General features: G+C 43.8%; 1 protein-coding gene across 1 annotated transcript; it reads left to right on the forward strand.

Annotated features, from left to right (window-relative positions):
- Window positions 1-9: 9 nt before the first annotated feature.
- Window positions 10-19,501, forward strand: ZBTB37 (zinc finger and BTB domain containing 37). Its single transcript, XM_060232460.1, has 4 exons — window positions 10-202; window positions 9,050-10,000; window positions 12,422-12,521; window positions 16,908-19,501. Exons 1-4 carry the CDS (start codon window positions 108-110, stop codon window positions 17,394-17,396), a joined length of 1,635 nt encoding a protein of 544 aa, XP_060088443.1. The 5' UTR covers window positions 10-107; the 3' UTR covers window positions 17,397-19,501.
- The last annotated feature ends 247 nt before the right edge of the window (window positions 19,502-19,748 follow it).

Raw genomic sequence — 19,748 nt, forward strand, 5'->3', positions numbered from 1 at the left:
TGCCTGGCTCTGCCCTGGCCTCCCGATGGCGGGCTCATTCCTATGGGTGTGGCCACCTGACGCGAAGACCGTTTTGCTACCGCGGGGGAAAGAGTAGTCAATCAGTGATGGGGGGAATTGGGGGATGTTCTTCCGGGGCGGGGCTCGTTCTGGGGATTTCGCTTCCGGAAGGGTGTTCGGGCTCGTCCCACCCCCCCAGGAGGTATGTAGTCGGTATATTTCGGTCCCCTCGGGAAAGGCAGAACGGCTCAGAAAGTGGCTCGCGCGGTCCCTTCACCCTCTCCTCGCGCCTCAAAATCTTGCCAGGTGGGGTCGGAAGTATCCCCCAGGTGGGGGGAGACTCCCCTCCAACCTCCAGTTTCTAGCCCCACTTTTTTTTTCCTGGGGGCAAGAAACACTGCTCCCTAAAATCTGGTTTTTTTTATTCCTGGGGAAAGTGCTTCTCGAAATTCTGAATCCCCTTCAACAATTTTGTTCTCTTTCCATAGCCCGGAGAAAGCTGTCAATGTTCTTTTTTTTCCTCCCTGCTCCGTAAAGAATATATTTGCAAGCTGTCCCTTGGAAAGAACGTCTTTGTGCCCACCCTTTCCTCGTTATTATTTCGATTTTTTTCGTGTTTGGGGGCAGTTTTTCTTTTCAGACGCCCAGTGTTCCTCTAGGTCTATGTGTTGAGGGGCTTGGAATGTGAGGTATTAGGGAAGGGGTAGGGTGTGTGCGCGTGAGTGTGTGGCGCTTGTTTAAGTGAGGAGACTCTGGAGGAAGGGTGGGACAAGAGAGACAGGGAATGGTGGGAGCGGCTTTTAATACTATTATACAGTCCAGTTTACTTTCAAGTAAACTCCACTGAGTTTTAAGGAGGCTTGTCTCTATCTGTGTTTGCGTAGGGCTGAAGCCTTAATCCTGTTGGGTCTTCAGTGTTCATATTGTATATGAGCTGGAACAAGACTTTCAAACAGAAGCATGGGAGCAACAGTAGACTACAGATGAGAGTAAATCCAGCAGGTCTTAAATTCCCTAAATAAAATAAGGGAATAGGGTATGGAGTCTGTGGTGTGTGTTTTAAGATTGCTTTAATTGTTTTAAACACTCTGGAACTGAACAAGTTTTTAAAAATTAAGTACTTAACAGGCTCTGTGATCTCCAAGAAAAAAGTTTCCAGTACAAAGATACTGTCTTGTTACCTTTCTATGTGGCAGTGGTGGTGAAAAAGTGTTAAGTCACACTTCATAGCTGACTGACAGCAATCCCATGAGTTTTCCAGGCAAAGTGGTTTGTCATTGCTTTTCTCTGGGCTTCCTTGGTGGTCTCCCATCCAAGAACTACTGAGAGCAGACCCTACTTACTGAGACCTGATGCAATCAGGACAGGGCTTGTATGTAACAATTAATTGAAAAGTAGTGGATCTTTGTAGTTTTCTTAGCGCTGCACACAGCATCAAGTAAAAGCCCTCTCAGTTTTTCCATGTCTGATACTTCTGCAGTTTTTAGCAGCATATGCTCAAGACTCCCTACTTTGGGTATTATGTACACACTCTTAACAGGTTTTCCCCACTGTGACTATAGATTAGCTGTTTCTTTCTGTATTGGGAATTATGTATGCTGAAAGGAAAGATGGTACTAAGGAGCTGGCCTCCCACCATTGTTTCCACTGTCTTATCCATGCTGTTAAAATATGTAGAAAGGCAGTTTGTACAACTGTATCTTTCTATTCCATTTGCAATATTTGATACCTGATTCCTGCTTTAGTTGCTTTGCCCATTTTTTCTTTCCTGGATCACACCACTAATGGCTAGACCATTAGTACTACCTCCATGGTTTGCAAAGAGCCACATTTGTAATTACTGTCAGTCAAAAGAGCCACATTTACTTTCATCTCTGGCATGAGTTCTGTACCTCAAAGAGGCTTGTAGCTTAGCCATTCCCTTGGCAGTGGCTGTTTCAAGGTGGGAACTACCTGCCAACCAGAACCCCTTCATGCAAGGGCCTTGTCCGCTTTCTGGAAATATGGGTCCCATACCACATCGAGAAACAGTGCACAGAAGAGATACAGGTGGTGTGGTTAACAGTGAAGTGATTTTTGAGCCACTGAGTTATGACTAGGCTGTGCTTCCATATGGGCAGTGCAATACATAACACAGCACATAATCAGTTGACTCCTGTTTCAAGTTCAGGGTGTTTCCACATGACAGCAGTTCTCATTGCTGTTGTGTATTGAGAAGCATTCATAACAGCAACATAGTATCCACAGCAGGGGTTGCCAGACTTGCTTAACATAAGAACCGCATAGAATAACTTAGATATTTGAGAGCCATGAGACATGAATGTTAGATGTTCGAGAGAAGGAAGGAAGGCAAATAGATGGGGAAGGAAGAGGTGGAAAGAAAGCAACTTTAAATGCATTCTCCCAGCCACTGACTGGCTTGGGTTTGAGAAGGGATTTAAAGAGAGAAATGCCTTTTCCAAGCTGGCTGATAGGGCTGTGGGGGTTTCGAAAGCCACACAATATGTATGAAAGAGCCACATGTGGCTCCTGAGCTGCAGATTGGCCACCCCGATCCTCACTATAGTTTTCCCTTCCCTCAACTGTTTTTAATCAGCAAGCTGGGAGTTTAGAGGAGTTAGTAGATCATGGTAATAGATCATTGCAAAGTTATTGTGCTGTAACAACCTAGCAAGTGCTGATTTTTTTTTAACAAAAGCCCTCAGTTGGCACAGGAAAATGGGGGCTGAGTTGAGGGAAATAACACCAGTGTTGGTGGTACGATAAATATGCACATCTTCCCATTCACACAATGTGCCTAGGCCATCTTTCAAAAAACACAATGATAAACTAGGTTTGGGAAATATTGCATCAAAGCAGAGGAAAAAGTAAAAAGTGGACCATTAGGGGAAAATGTCATATGGATGCTTAAAAAATCTCCAGTTTGGATGCCAAACTGAAACAAAACCTCTGTGTAGAAGTAACCTAGAAAGAAAAGAAATTAGTAGTACCCAAACAATGGGAATCCTGCTGAATATTTGCCTCTCTTATACAAGACGAGTCAGGTGATTTTTGACTGTAAGAAGCATAACATGAATTTTAGGGTTTTTTTTAAAAAAATGGGTGTTTAATTTGTTATGGAAGAATACAGTGCTGAAATTATGCATTGCCCAAATCATTGGCCTTCAGCTGGGGAATTGAGTTTTATAAGTAGGACATGCTTCTGCCAGAAGTCAAAAGTGGGTCTTGCTGCCTTCACCTGGATAGCCCAGGCAAGCCTGATCTCATCAGATCTTGGAAGCCTAAGCAGGGCTGACCCGGATAAGTACTTGGATGGGAGACCTCCATGGAATACCAGGACTGAGAGTTAGAGGCAGGCTGTATCAAGCCACTTCTTTGAAAGTCTTCCTACCCCAGTAGGGATCGCCAGAAGTCACCATGACTTACAAGCACACATGCATGCACACACAATGCATCTCCCCCCCCCCCAAAAAAAGTGGGTCACACTGATTACTCTATTTTTTTATTTCCACCCGTCCCTCCCCCCAAAAAGGAGGAAGATGTGTTGACAGAGGCAAAGGACGAGCTTTTCTGACTTTAACAATTATAGCTATTACTAGTTTATAGTTATAGGTATATTATTGCCTGTAGTAATTATATAGAAGATGGGCAGGTGTTGCTTTTCGTTCCTCTTTGTGATAAGTTAATTCTAGCAAATGCTCCCTTCTGTACAAAAGACAACTTCAGTTGTTTCTGGGTGTCATAGGAAGAGGAGAAGAACATGCCATGTTGAGTTCTGACTCATGGCGACCCTGTCCATGGGGCACTCCAGGCAAGGACAAGCAGAAGTGTTTTGCTGTTGCTTTCCTCTGCATATCAGCCTTGCTCTTCCTCAGTGGATTCCCTTACCAAGTACTAGCCATGGCTAACCCTGCTTGTCACCCAACCTGGGAGGAGCCCAGGCTAAGCCAGGCTATTTGTGCTGAACAGAAAGAGGAGACAATAAAAGTGGATTTCATGTCACATCTTGGAATGCAAGATGAATTGGAAAGATTGAGGAACTCGCATTATGGTGTTGTGTTAGCAGGAGTAAACACAATACAGTCTGTCATCAGTGCCAGATCTGTATTGTGAGGTTCTTCTCTAGTTGTTACAGGCTGTCCTTCCTTGGCACTTGTTGTAACAGCCTCAGTGCTCTGTCAAGGGAAGCTGTTCCAGATACAGATACTCTGAATCAGACCTTTTCTGGGATATCATTTTGGGAAAGATTTTCAGAATCGGTATAACTTGCAGGAGATCTATCCTGCCAAGAATTCAGTTGAAGCAAAATGTGTAATCAGACCAGTCCTATTACTACGTGACGTTAGGAAATACTTTAAAGCCAGTTCTTGTGGCTAATTATGAATACATCTGATTATTGTTTCATAACTTCTTTTGGCTGTGTGAGCGTGAATATGTGCTTGTATGTCTATATAGATATTTGTTCAAGGGATTAATTTGTCGGTTCTGTCACATTAGAGAATAGTGTAGAAAGAAGGAATGGCTTTAGGGAAACAGGAAGAACAAATGAAGAATTTGATCCTTCCCTGCCCATGTTAGACAATTTCTCCTTATTGCTATTCTGCCCTTACTGTGCACTATTACATCACTATATGATGTATCAGCAATGTCCCCTGTTGTAGTTGCCTTGTCTGCTTGAGTATCTTTGTTCTTGTGGATGGGTGCCAGATTTCGACATAGTATTGTTCTACACAGTAAATTCTTTTTTTGATTTCTGGTCCTAGAACTATGTATAGACTTCTTCACCTTATCAGCAGAAAGCATAGCAAAAGTAATTTACTTTGATTTGAGCTCAACATAGAGCAGGACTTTTCCAGTATAACAAAGCAGTAGACAAGTTCACCTTTAAGACCAACTAAGTTTTATTCAGAATATAAGCTTTTCCACTTAATCCTTCTTGCTGCAGCCGCCCACTGAGCCTCTCATAATTTTGTTCCTTTGTGTCAGTGGACTCTCAGGAGAACAGTATAGGGACTCATAGATGAGATCTACAGTGGATGGGGGAACTCATCAGAAATTGCTGCCCCCTCTTTCATAAATGGAAATGTTCTTTCATCAGAAGAACTGCATGGCTGGACACATTCTGCTAGCAGAGGCTTAGTTATGGCACTATCTTGCCTACCCGGTGGTGTACATTTTCTTTATTGTGGATATAACTTCCGACTGCTCTAAAGGCATTTGACCTTTTTTCAGCTTCCATGTAAGTAAGTCCCTCATTTTGCACAAGTTTACTCTTCTAAAATCAAACTGGATGTGTACTTCTCTGAAGACCTCCAATTCACTTAAATGCTTAGTTCAGTAACACTGCAATCGCTCTTCTCAGTTGGTAAACACCTCCATCTCAGACCAGGTCCTCAGCACCACTTAGGACCAAGTCCAGGGTCATCTTGCCTCTAGTCAGTCCTGTTGACCAATTATCTAAACATTATGGACCAATTATCTAAGCATTATGTCTCTTTTTTCCATGATACGAGTGCACATCAACCCGGTCAATTCAAATATTGTTAAGCGGCCCATTATTACACAACATTCTCCTCTTGTTGCCTGCCTTAATTCTTTTTCCATTTCAGGATCACCCTCAGTTTCAGTCAGCCAAATGATTGTGCATCCTCCAGTGTTAAGACATCTTTTGATCCTAGTATTTTCACCCATAATACTACTAAGAGAGAGTCTATTTATTTAATAAAAAGAAAAGAGAGAGTGAGTCTATTCTGGCTAAGTGTGCATTGGATTCTATTAATTTCTTTGACATAGAAGTATGCCACCCCTAACATAATATCCAGGAATAGATATGTTGACTTTTGCCCATTTCATCATTTATCTGAAATACCCATTATTCTAGAGCAAACTAAGTAGCTCATAACTCTAATGCCAGTAGCTCATAAAGTAGAATTTTTGGTCACAAGACTTCACAGTTTAGAGGGAATATTGTTACCAGCCAATCTAGAATAGCATCTGCAGCCTTCACCCTAGGGGGACAAGTCACCATCAGGGTAAAACACCCATAGTACACCATTCTCTGTACTGTCTTAAAGCCTGAAGCTCTCACTACCAAGAGCCCTGCACCCTACTTCCCGGATATCCATGGTATGAGAGGATACTGGTTCTTGATCTGGGTTTCTTTGAAGAATCAGTCTCTCCACCCCCCCACCCCCCTTTAGTCCAGTCTCCTCCAACCTCAAGTTCTTTCATCCTCCCTGACAATGAAGAAGTTGCCATGAGAGCAGGGTACTTCTAGCCAATCCCTGAAAGTTTCATCTGTGACCTCTCTGCTTCTCCAGGTCAGGTACTTTAGTCTCAAGGATATGAACTTGTTCACTGATACCCAGGAGCTCACTGAACTGACCCCACACCTGTGCTAGGCCTACTTTGCATAGCCAGCCATTCCCCCACTGGCTTTCTTACCTTTAGGACAGATTTTGTATTTTTAACATATGTTAAAATAAGTTAGCCCTGACCTAGCCTGATCTTGGAAGCTAAGCAGGGTTAGCCTGGTTAGTATTTGAATGGGAGACCTTCAAGGAATACCTGACGTACAGCAAGCAATGGCAAACCAACTCCTAATGTGTCTTGCCTTGAAAACCCTATGGGTTCTCGTAAGTCAGCTGTGACTTGATGGCACCTCCCACCACAGAACGTTAACCTGTTTTGTTTGGAGCTGTATGCACTGGTTTCCTCATCCTGTTGGTAAACTTGTGCAGTTGCTCAACTCACTTCCCTCTTACCCTTTTTTCTGATGTTTTGTTGTTGTGATTTCATCTTTGGGACTGTTTTGCTCACAGACCTGGGAGCTGCTCACTGTAAGCCTTAAATAGGAATGACAGAACTTCCATTCTCCTGTTGTAGCCGCTTACAGGAATTGAGGGCTAGCCAATAAAACAGCGTGTGAGAGTCAGCTATTAGGATCATTGAAGAATGGGTGGCAGTTAAAGGAGGCGTGAATTAAAAAACATAAATCTGCTCCACTGTGAAACTTGGAAATTAAATCCTTGTGTTGGTCGAAAGTGTAATCTGCAGCCTTTAGATTCAGCCCCGTGAACCTAGTTTCACGTAAGTCTAGCTACACATGATTTGTCTGAGGAAATCTTATTATAGAAATAATTCCATCAACCCTGGTTACTACCTGATTTTCAAATCAAATCAATTTTGGACTGTTTAAAACCTAGTCAAGTCTTCATGTTTCATTAGTTTGAGACCGTTTAAACCCCATCTTTTAAAAGAAACCTTTCAAGACTGTTTAGGTGTTCCTGATTTATCTTACCAGCTGTAACAGAACACAGAGTGTGCAAAATGCTAATTTATGCTACGGTATTGGATTGTAAACTATAAAAATATAACATTAAGTCTTTTTTTCCCCTTGCCCAGCTGCTTAACCCATTCACTTTGTAATGTTTTTCCCAAGGGCATTGTCACCATGATAGTTCATTCTAGAGCTCTGGTTTGAATGTTGCTTCTTCCCTTCATGTTCATGGGATGGACTGAAAAACCATGACATAAATAATTCGGTGACTGTTGGTTTAATGACTAGTCTTTGTGGCTACCATTGTGAATGCAGTTGTGGCTGCATTCGACGCTGAATGCAGTGATTAATTTCTAATACTTGGTGGTCTCCCCAGTGGCCAAACTTCACAGGACAGATATTGTTAACCTGAACTGTACTCTTTACATTCTGCTTATCATCCACCCTAATGCCATACTGCCATCCTAAGCAGGTCTACTCAGAATCCTACTCGGATCTATTCAGTGGGACTCACATTCAGGAAACTGTTCTTAGTCTTGCACTGTCTACCAGAAATGGGTTCTGAGCAATGTTCCCTCTAAGTTGCAGAGTCTTGTGAGCAGAAATTCTACTTTGTGAGCTACTGGTATTAAAGTTGTGAGCTACTGCATAAATTATTGTGCTCTGGGGATCATCCTTTCTGAGCTAAGACAAGAATGTGTGAGCTGGAGGCTAAAAATCTGTGAGCTAGCTCACGCTAACTCAGCTTAGAGGGAACACTGGTTCTGAGCATGCCTCTTTGAAAGGTGTTTCAAGTTTGCAACCTCCATTTTCATCACCAAGGCGGAGCAGGAGATGTCCCAAATGGACTGGGGTGGGATTGGGGCTCAGTGGAAGAGCCTCTGCTTTGCATGCAGAAGGTCTCAGGTCCAACCCCTGGCATCTCCAGCGGGATGATCAGGTTTAATTGTCCCTTCTCTTTAAATGCTGTAAGTGTTGGAAGGAGGCTAGCAGTTCTGTAGTCTGTAAAAGGCTGAACTGGAAGAACTCCTTCCAGGTGCTTCTTCTGAGGAATGAAGCCCTGATTGTTAATTGTAAAAGCCATCCTTGTCAAATTGTTACCTTGTTAGCCAATGGTATAATTGGCATGTGAAACTGCTTCGGGAGAGGATGGTTAATACTATGCTGGCAACAGAACCAGGTTTTGGCACTCTTTACCTTATGAGCCTGGAAGGCACTCTTTATGGCTGAAAGAGTAGCTGTACTGGGGAATTTATGCCTGCAGGGAAGACCTTGTTTTAAGTTAGCCTATCTAGATGTTTTTATTTGCGTTCAAGTCTTGTGTTTGTTTGTAAGATGGAAAGGTTAAACTTTTTCTTTGTTGTTTGTTTTAAAAATGTGGTAAATTTGCAGTGCATCTTAGTTGCACACCTCAAGTTCCAGTTATCTGGAAGAAGAGTGGGTTTATAAATGTCTCAAATTCAGACTTTATATGCTGCTAAATGGCCAGGTTCTTTGGTGGAGGGGGCTTTTGTGAATTCAGGTGTAATATTTAGCTACTCTTCTTTATAGCTGTTTTTTTTTTCTGTGTAGTGTAGTGCAACTTATTGTGAGCAACAGGTCTTCTAAGGGTCATTTGTACATCTGAAGAACTAAATGCCCTTTGAATCCTATTCATATCTGAAAAGACATCATGTGTTTTTGGACCCTGTTTTCTTCACGTAATATGGGAGGCCCCATAAAGGTAGATTCTATTCTAACATTATCTGTGGTGGCGTTTCTCTTTGTCAGGGTAGCTCCACCTGCCGCTGGGGCCGTCATGGAGAAAAGTGGGAACATTCAGCTGGAGATTCCCGACTTCAGCAACTCTGTCCTGAGCCACCTCAACCAGCTGCGCATGCAGGGTCGGCTGTGCGACATTGTGGTCAACGTGCAGGGTCAGGCCTTCCGGGCTCACAAGGTAGTGCTGGCTGCTAGCTCGCCTTACTTCCGAGACCACATGTCGCTGAATGAGATGAGCACAGTCTCCATTTCCGTCATCAAGAACCCTACTGTGTTTGAGCAGCTCCTCTCTTTTTGTTACACTGGCCGGATTTGCCTCCAGCTGGCTGACATCATAAGCTATCTGACTGCGGCCAGCTTCCTGCAAATGCAGCACATTATAGACAAGTGCACGCAGATTTTGGAGGGCATTCATTTCAAAATCAACATTGCCGAGGTCGAAGCAGAACTGAGCCAAACCAGGGCAAAGCATTCAGAAAGGCCTCCAGAATCTCACCGGTCTTCCCCATCCCTGAATCATTCTCTGAGCCCCCACCACAGCACTCCGAAAGGGAGCCGGATGGGCCAGGTCAGCACAGTGCTGGACATTCGGGAACTTAGTCCTCCTGAGGAATCTACAAGCCCTCAGATCATAGAACAGAGTTCAGACGTGGAAAGCAGGGAGCCCATACTGAGGATTAATAGGGCAGGACAATGGTATGTGGAAACAGAAATGGCTGATCATGGCGGGCAGGGGGATGACGACGTTAAAGTCCTTGGAGCTGTACGGATCAAAACAGAAAACCTGGAAGAGTGGCTAGGGACAGAGAATCAGCCATCGGGAGAAGACGGCAGCAGCGCCGAGGAGGTCACTGCCATGGTGATTGATACCACAGGCCATGGGTCAGTGGGACAGGAAAGTTACACCCTAGGGTCATCAGGAGCAAAAGTGGCCAGGCCAACCAGCACTGAGATTGAGAGGTGAGTTGCCTCCATTTTGAGACTGCACATAATAACATAAGAGAAGCCATGTGGGATCAGGCCAGTGGGCGATCCAGTCCAACACTCTGTGTCACACAGTAGACAAAAATCCCAGGTGCTATCAGGAGGTCCACCAGTGAGGCCAAGACACTAGAAGTCCTCCCACTGCTGCCTCCCAGGAACCAAGGATAAAGAGCATCATGTGCCCAGACCGAGAGTTCCATCTATACCTTGTGACTAACAGCCACTGATGGACCTCAGCTCTATATATTTATCCAATCCCCTCTCGAAGCTGCCTAATTCCAAGAGTGGTAACCCTAGGAAAGATAACAGGAGAGTGTAGGACTTGACAAAAGGAATGATGAGGTTGTTGGGTAGGGGATTTGATAGCAGAAGATACCAAAAATTGATCTTGGCTCTCAGGGTATAGTGGTGGGATTCCATCCCTCCTTAGAAGGAAGTTCAGATACGGGACTCTTCAGTAGGTATTCTTGGCAGTCAGAAAGAGATCTGGCCAGATCTGTATGCCAGGGAGGGGGTTGGTTTTTTGGAATAGAATGTTTGTCTTCCTTTTAAACAGGGGTCTCCAACCACTGGACCACGAACTGGTACCAGTCCCTGGCTTGATAGCAACCGGCTGCAGAGGTGCTGCACCGCCCCCACCCAGGACCTGGGTGGACGAAAGAGGCGGTGCGGCCTCGCTCCAAAGCTGCCTCCCCCATGGGAGGCAGCCTCAGAGCGAGGCCACACCGCCTCTTTCATCTGCCCAGGTCCTGGGTGGGTGGAAGGGACAGCTCATTTATAGACCCTCTCTAATCAGCTGAGCAGTGGGGGTCTTTACATGGGAGGGGGAGGCAGATTGGCCTCCTGCTGCCTGGCCAGCTATGGGGAGGCGGCAGACACCCCCCCCAGTCTCCCCCCCATGTAAAGACCCCCATGGGGGCAGGGTTGGGGCACAGGTGTGGGGGCAGCCTTGGGTGGTGCCACACACACCCCTGGTCAGTGGAAAATTAGTCTTCCACGAAACTAGCCCCTGGTGCCAAAAAAGTTGGGATCCACTGCTTTAAAAGAATGGATATGAGAAATTTTGGGGTAGATCAGTTTGTAGAGTAAGAGCCTGAGACTTTCAGTATGCATGTTGTTATGCTTTTATTTACATACTTCATTTATATCCTGTTTTTCTCCCCAGTGGATTCAACTGGCTTACAATATTCTTCCCTTCTCTCCATTTCATCCTCACAACAACTCTGTTTGAGCTGTGGGTATCTTAAGGCTCACTCAACCAGCTTCCATGTAGAATAGGTATTTGAAGCTGGGATTCCCACATTCTACTTTGACACTAACCACTACACCTGCTGGCCACTTCTGTACTAGTGTTTATTTATTGATCTTCACTGCATTTGGTGTAAACCAATGTTTTCTTCCGGTTTATCTCTTTGTATTTGTTAGGTAGCCTGCTGATCCGGAGGGTTTTTTGAGTATATGTCTTGTGGAGTATACAGTACGTGGATTAAGAACATAATACATGTTAAAAACCTGAACTAGCTTAATCCTGGTTCTCTCCCCACTACACACAAACACACAACATCACTTGAACACCTGTTTGGGCCATGCCTCATGCCGAACCATAATTAATGCAAGCGTAACTTGAAGCCATGCTTCCTGTTTTGTCACCTGGTCACTAGCTATGGCTCAAATTATCATGGTAAAACATAGCAGAGTTTAAAGCAGTCTGAAAGTGCTTCGAGAGCAATTCTACCCTGAATTAATTTCTCTACAAGGGTTTCTCAGTATTTGGTGTCTCTGAACCTTTTGTTTAGTTGGATTGCCCTAAAGCAGCTAATCCTCTGATCTCCTTCTAAATCATGTCCTTGTCCCAAGAAACTGATTTGTATCATAGATTGTCTTGGCCAGGGGTGGCCAAACTTTGTTAGATGCTTGAGAGCCATAAGACATGAATGTCAGATGTCTGAGAGAAGGAAGAAAAGAAAGAAAGAAAGAAAATAGTTGGAGAGGGAGGGAGAAGTAGAAAGAAAGCAACTAACTTCGAATGTGTTCTCGGAGCCACCAGCTGGCTTGGCTTGGCCAAGTGATTTAAAGAGACAAATGCCTTCTCCAAGCTGGCTGACGGGGCTTTGAGGGCTTCAAGAGCCACACCATACATGTGAAAAGGCCACATGTGGCTCCCAAACCACAGTTTGGCCACCCATGGTCCTGGGTATACTTCAGGGTTTCTTGTTTTATGCTAGTTTGCATTCATTTTCAATCTAGAAACATTTTGCCCCAAAATATATAATCTGCTCCACGTTCTGTCCCACTCACTATATTATTGCCAAGTTATGGTGAGGCAGTTGCATTGTTGCTCATCTTTTTTTTAGTTATATAGCATAACTAGCCATTTATTTCTGTTTTCATCTTTAGATTTAGCCCTTCTGGTAGTGTGGTTACTGTAAACGAGCGGTACAGGTCAAAAAGCGAGTCTCCATGGCGTATGGATGAACCGAAGCAACCTAGTTCCCAGGTGGGTTTTCCTTGCTTCATTTTTCTCAGAAGTTTATATATATATGCGTATGTGTGTATACAACGGTTGGTAATAAACTTTGAAAAAACAAAAGTGATGGCATTTGGCAAAAAAGCCAAGAAGAGGTATTGGACTATGAAAGGGAAGAAAATAGAACAAGTAACAAAATTTACTTATTTGGGAATGGTAATTCAAAATACAGGTGCCTATACTGAACATTGTAATATGAGGGTGGAGAAAGCTGAGAAAACAATGTACGCTATCCTGAGATTTTTTCGCTCTAAGGGGGCCTTCTATGTTCTGGCAGCACTGAAACTGTTCCAATACAAAGTGTTAACACAATTGCTCTATGGTATTAACCTGGGCACTTCGGCTAAAAAACTGAAGGCTCTCGAGAAAGTGCAATCTAAATTTCTTCGTAACGTTTTGCAGCTTCCGCCAGGTGTGTCAAATGCCCTTTTGCGTTTAGAAACTGGGCAAATGAGAATTGAGGCCAGAATTATGTTATCTTCGGCATGTCAATGGCTAAGGATCCATAAAAACAAAAAAGGCCTCTTCCCTTTAATAACTCAAGACCCCTATAGGCCAAGGTGGCTGCAATTGGTCAGAAGCAACTTAGAAAGTATAGGATTCTCACTTGAAAACCTCTTGGCGCAGAGCTATGCCAAAGCAAAAAGTATTATCAAACAAAGAATCTGCGATATAGAGAGACAAAGGGATCTAGAACAGGCCCCCTCTTTTTTAGCAGCTACTGAGACCAAATATGTTATGAGGACGGCCAAGTACTTTTTTTATTTGGAGGTACCAGCCCACAGAAGAGCCTTTACGTTGGCTCGATGCGCAGCCATGCCCTCAAAGGTGCTAGAAGGGAAATATAGAAAAGTCCCGTATGAAGACCGACGCTGTCCTTGTGCTATGGGAGAGGTGGAGTCGATGACTCATATGTTTTTTCGATGCCCTTTCCACCAGGTACAGAGGGATAGGTTTGTTTCCCCGTTTGTAGTTAAACCAATGGCAGACGCGGACGAGGCATGTTTGGAGAAACTTTTGGTGGATGCAAGTCCAACTATCTCTAGACAGATAGCCAAATTTTGCCATTATCTTGTGAAGTTCCATACTAAGAAGCAAGAAACTGCATGTCTTGTATGATCTCTTGGAATTTTAGTTTATAAATGTTTTTATATACTCTGATTTAAAGGATTTATATAAATTGGAACTGACTTGAATTTTAAAATTGGTTCAATTATATTCTAGTTATCTTGGATTGTATAGGTGGGGAAATGTTTATGTATTTTATTGTATTTTATGTTTTTTTAGGAGGGTATTTTATACTATCTTAGGTATTTTAGGAGGGTTTTATATGATGTGTTATAGTTTTTATATTGGTCTATGACTAATAAAGTTCATTCATTCATTCATTCAAATACATACATGTATATGTATATAGTACATTTAACCACTGGAAAAACAAACATGAGTCCTGCCCAACGATTCATAACACACAACATAGGATGGGAGGATCAGGGAGTTCAAAAAGTTTAGCAATGAAGTTTAGCAATACAAGATAACATCAGAGAGCAGTGATAAATAGAAGTCTCGTGGCATCTTGAAAACTAACAAGGTTTTATTGCTTGTTAACAAGCATAAGCTTTTGTGGGCTTCGGTCCACCTCTCGGCACTTTAACCCACAGAAGCTTACACTGGAAATCAAATGTTGTTCTATAAGGTGCCCCTGGGCTCCTGCTTATTTTTGTTGCAACAGACTGACACGGCCACCTCTTTGAGAAGGAAGATGGATTCTGGGTAGCTATTGTAAAACAAGCAGAAAATGTACGAATAAATGAGCCTTCGGTGGCATTGTTTGGGTTAATTGATGGTGATGTCTAGGTAGGTATGGGGGCAGAATTGGTACTGGGATTCGTTTAAAAGGGCTCATCCTTGAGTTCACATCTTTGTTGGCTGTTCCATTATGGGTATTGCTTCAGGCGTGGGGTGTGACTATCTCTGTGTGCAGACAGGCCTTCCTCTGCAGGGCCTGTGACAAGGAAGGATCCCTTTCCTGCAGAGACTGTTGATCTTTGATGCTGTGCAGGAGAGGTTTCAGCTGGGAAGCTGTAGGTCAGTGGCCCCCAACCTTTTTGGCACCAGGGACCAGCCCCAGGGCCAGCAGGGTGGGGGCACCAAATTTGGTCTCCCGCCCCACCTCCAAGGCCCTGGGAAGGGGCAGTGAATCACCACTTTCCCGAGCACTTTAAAGGCTGATACATACACACCCCGCTGATCAGCTGATCGGTGGGAAAAACCGTGCCAACGCTGGGCTCCTGTGCCCCTCTGGCGTGCTCACAATCAGCACTGGGGGCAGCAGCAGTGAGCAACCCGCTGAAAAAGTGTCACTGTCTTTGCCTCCTCCCCACTTTTTTTCTCTGCGTGGGAAGGAAGTGGAGAGGAGGCAAGGGCGGCACCACTTTTTCAGTGGGTTGCTCACTGTTGCTGCCCCCAGTGCTGATCATGAGCATGCCAGAGGGGCATAGGAACTCAGCCTTTGGTGTGGTTTTTCCCACCAATCAGATGATCGGCGGGGGGTGGGGTGTCAGCCTTTAAAGAGCCCAGGAAGGCAGCGCTTCACCATCCCTCCCCGAGCCTTAAAATTGTGAATTATGGAGGGGGTAGGAGGCGCCATGGGGAGGCAGTGAGGCCCTGCACGGCCCGGTTGCTGACAGGCCATGGACCGGTACTAGTCTGGGAGTTGGGGACCCCTGCTGTAGGTTATAAATGCTGGCATTCTATTGCTTTCTCTGTTGGATCCCTCCTGTAGAAGGTGACGTTCTGTTACATTTTAGTCTGTTTGCAACTGTAGTTTCTGAAAGGATACCTGCTCAGTTATTTTTCTAATCCCTTTTAAAAGCTGTTTTAATTTTTTGTCTCAGAAGTCATCCTGTGTGTGAGCCCCAACAGCTTGCTAGATCTTGCCTGTCCCGAACAAACTCTTACATTCACGCTCTGCGTTGTGCAAAAAGTGGGGTGCTGAAAAGTAGTCAATTTAAGATTACTTAAAGTAGACTACAATTTAAGTAGATAATTTAAGACAGCTTCTGCAGTCACAACACATCCTTGAGTTTATATTCATTTGCATAGCCAAAAAATTTATAGCGAGATCAAGTATACTAAGTAAAGCTAAATCATGATATTCAACATGGTTTATTCTGTGTGATGAGGCTGCTCTTCCTTGCCCTGAAATGCTGTAGCTTGAGCATGTAAATATGAGTGAAGGCCCTGGGAGATCTCTCGTTTAAACCAGTTTCTCAACAGATTGTGGCAAGAAGGAATTATATTGTTGACTATTCAAGGTTCCCAAATATTCTCCACCTTCTTCCACTGTTCTCCTGAGACCTCCATAAAGCTGGTGCTTTGAAGTCTTGGCAGTCCTGTGGACAAAATGCCTTGGGGTACCGTTGTGAAGAGAGGGCCATTGTAAGATAGGGGAATGAGGTAACACCGTCCATTCTTCTTAGTTTGGCGGAGCATCTTGCATTGACAGAAACCTTGCTTGTAGGAAAATGTGGATGGGTAATGTTACCTGATTCTCTTTTCACAACAGCCCCCCCCCCCCTTTCCCAGTTTCTTTTGCAACAGGAGTTAGCATGGGTAGAATCATGATGAAGGTTTTTCATCATGATTCTGCATTGCCAAAAGATCCCTGCAACCACATCGCTTCAGGCATTTGGGGGAGAGGAGGGAGTACATTCATCTAGTTTTTAAAAGACATGGGCACATCTGAAATATTTCAGTAACTTCTGTTTTAATCATTTGAATATTGGCCTATAGTGACGAATATTTCTGTGGATGTTTGAATTGATGCTGTGTTCGATTTTTTTCCCTACCCTTAAAACGCTACATATAATCTCAAGCCCTCTTTTGTTGCTCCCACGTCTACTTCATTCATCAAACAAGGAGTGCTGGAGATTTGATTTATACATCAAGTGGGCATATAGTGGGTGAAGGGAACTGAGACCCTACCCACTCCCTTCCCTCCCACTTTCTGTTGCTGCAGCTACTTTTCTCCCACTACCAGAAGGGAGCCAGGATGCAGAGAAACCTGCCAATTCTAATGGATCACAGGAGAGGTTAGGGCTCATCTGCCTGCCTCTTACTGTAAGCCACATTCCCACAACCTGTTTTAGTATGAATGAATGAAGACAGGAGCAAAGGAAAGCCTACCTTGCCCCAGAGCATGGCTTTAAAGCTAGGTCTCCCCACACTAGACCTCATCATGTTTACATCTCAGATAACTTAGCATTCTCTTGAGCAGCCGTAATCATCAGCTTAAGAAGGAAGGCAACTTTGCTAACTGTATTTTCTCCTGTACCTGTGATGTTTTTGCTCTAGGTGGAAGAATCTGCGATAGTTGGAGTGAGCGGCTATGTTGAATATCTCCGCGAACAAGAAGTATCTGAACGGTGGTTTCGCTACAATCCGCGTCTCACCTGCATCTACTGCGCCAAATCTTTCAACCAGAAGGGCAGCCTGGACCGGCACATGCGACTCCACATGGGCATCACGCCCTTCGTTTGCCGCATGTGTGGCAAAAAGTACACCCGCAAGGATCAGCTGGAGTACCACATCCGCAAACACACGGGCAACAAACCCTTTCACTGTCACGTCTGTGGGAAGAGCTTCCCCTTCCAGGCCATCCTCAACCAGCACTTTCGTAAGAATCACCCAGGCTGCATGCCTCTGGAGGGGCCGCACAGCATTTCCCCAGAGACCACTGTCACCTCACGGGGGCAGACGGAGGAAGAGTCTCCGCTTCGGGAGGAAGCTGGCATTGTAGGGGAGACAGCACAGGGATCTGTGTCTACTACTGGACCAGATTGAGATGGAATGCAAGGTGGAGGGGGCGGAACCCCCTCTTAGCTTATAAGCAGACCACATTGAGATGGCAGGCTGGCGATCTGCTTTGTGTCACGTCACCGCTGGACAAAGAAGTTCCCGAGATGTTGCCAAAATAGAAGAGATAGGATAACAAAGTGCTATAACCTTACCCCCCCTTTCTTATCTTTTTTGGGGGGGGGACAAAAACTGGGTCAAACCAACCTCTGATTCAGGGATTGACAGCTTTTTGGGGGGCTTAAATATATATATATATACAGATATATATATATATATATTCAGTAGCGATCCAGGAGGAACAGCTCTTTTTATTTCTTGGCAACCGCTCCTCTGACTGTATTGGTCTTAAGTTGCAATGAGTGCAGATCATTAGATCTGCATTCATCTGAGTTGTTACACCACCGTAGGAGCTGTGGAGACAAGAACTGGTTAATTCTCCCTTTCTAAACCCCGCCCCCCCCTCCCATCTCCCAGGTAATTCTTTTCTGAGAAGAGTGGCTGTCCTGGTAGAAACTACCTTGCCTGTGTGTTTTATCTCATTTTATTTTAGCGTGTCTTTCTTTTTAAAAATTAATACATTATCTAAGGGCTTTTTAAAAAAAATTGCTTGCCCTTTCAAGGTGCGTGGCCTTGCCTATTTTATTATGAGGCAGGCAGACTTTTTTAAAGCAGTATTTTAGAGGTGATACAATATTTAAATAACTAAGCTACTGAAAGAAATGGGGGTAGCAGCTGTGAACCTCACAGCCATGTTTTGGTGGTTGCCGTCTCCAGTTTGCTAAACACTTTGAAATCCCTGGTTGGTCTCTGCGCAGCGCCAAGGCTGAGAAAAAGAGTATCTGGTTTTCCAGTTGAGATACTAAGACCGTGGCTCGCCCCAAAAGCGCGTTGTTTGCCTCGTTGCACTTGATCTAATATCACAGCAATATTTGTATATCAAAATAGTTAATTCCTGAGGGGAGGGGGGAATGATGGTTGGTTGGTTTGTTAGCGTCTACTTATTTGGTATTTTTATATGCAAAAAAATGCAAAAAAAAAAAGAGGTTCTCCTTTATTACTAATTATTCAGGAGGGTCAAAAATTTACAATGCCTACAAGCAAGGATAACTCTTCCTTGTGCCGGTGCAGTATTTTACATTTAAAGTTGCTGGTGAAGAGAAGGGTGTATCTTGTCAAACCAAGTGATAAGAGATTGCCTATATTGTTGTTTTCTGATAGGTTGCTTAAGTGAAAATGGAGAACAGGTGCAAAAGAGCAAATACCATGAAAATGCAATGAAGAGCCTTGTGCAAAAAAAATCACGCAGCATTTTTTTCTAAGTTCTGCTTTGAGTTTTGGTGTTGAGTTGCATTGGCGTACAAAAGAGGAAAAGACTTTTCAGGTTTTGCAGCTGGTAATCGATATTGTGCTGATGATGTGGGCCTGAAATAGAAGTCGGCGGAGAAAGAGGGAAGAAAGCATTTCAGAACTGAAGTGGGGGGAATCAAGCTGGCCTTGACAACAGCCTTTTACTGTTTTGCTGTAACGACAATGGGCCACAAGCGTTCTTGCTTGTAAAAAAAAGAGGATATTTTTCTTAATTCATATTTGGCTGGAAGAACAAACGAATGCAGAGAATTCTTTGAGATTCTGTTTTTCATTTCCTTTTTCTTTTTTGGCATCCTTCCGCTCCACACCATTCCTCATGGCAGAAGGCAGCAACCAGTGACTCTCTTTGTAGTTACAGGAAAAGAACCACCAAAAATAAGTCCACTTGTAGCATCTTCAAAGAGTTAGAAGAGTCATCCCTCCCCACAAATTCTCACTAAGATTGAAGTGGATGGAGAGGGGAAATGGAGATTCAAATGTATGTGCTGCTTTAGTCATAGCTTTCAAATTTACCAAAAAAGAGAGAATTTTTTACATTAAAGAACATTGGGAAAAATATTTCTAGTTACTTTAAAAGGAGAAAAAAAAAGATTTTAATCGTTTAAAAATAGAACTTTAAAAATATTACCAAATTGTAAGGCTTATGTTTATTTATCTATACATATGTTATATATAGTTATGATGGGAATGTTTCTCATTAAAAGCGTTTTTTTTTTCCTTAAGTAGAATGCATCAGAATCCATCCTCGTTTAGGTGGCATAGAGCTGAAGTGGAATATTGAATGTGCTCTTTGCGGAGCTGTGAGTTTCTTCATTTAAGTCCTTACTGTACTAATACTGTGAACAAAGGAGCAGCCCCTAGGTCATGCTGGCCATTGTTTGGTCACTGGTTGACTCCTCCTCAAAGAGCCTGGTCAGAAACATTAAACTCTTCTTCCATCTTTGCCAGGGCTTGATTTTCAAAGACAGA

Source organism: Heteronotia binoei, chromosome 2 (assembly GCF_032191835.1).
Source record: "Heteronotia binoei isolate CCM8104 ecotype False Entrance Well chromosome 2, APGP_CSIRO_Hbin_v1, whole genome shotgun sequence".
Lineage (NCBI taxonomy): Eukaryota > Metazoa > Chordata > Lepidosauria > Squamata > Gekkonidae > Heteronotia > Heteronotia binoei.

Bases quoted from the DNA above. Each gene is read 5' to 3' on its own strand.
- ZBTB37 (XM_060232460.1), top strand. From the start codon at position 108: ATGGGGGGAATTGGGGGATGTTCTTCCGGGGCGGGGCTCGTTCTGGGG. The intron at 203-9,049 runs GTATGTAGTCGG...TCTCTTTGTCAG, and splicing joins TCGTCCCACCCCCCCAGGAG to GGTAGCTCCACCTGCCGCTG. The intron at 12,522-16,907 runs GTGGGTTTTCCT...TTTTTGCTCTAG, and splicing joins CGAAGCAACCTAGTTCCCAG to GTGGAAGAATCTGCGATAGT.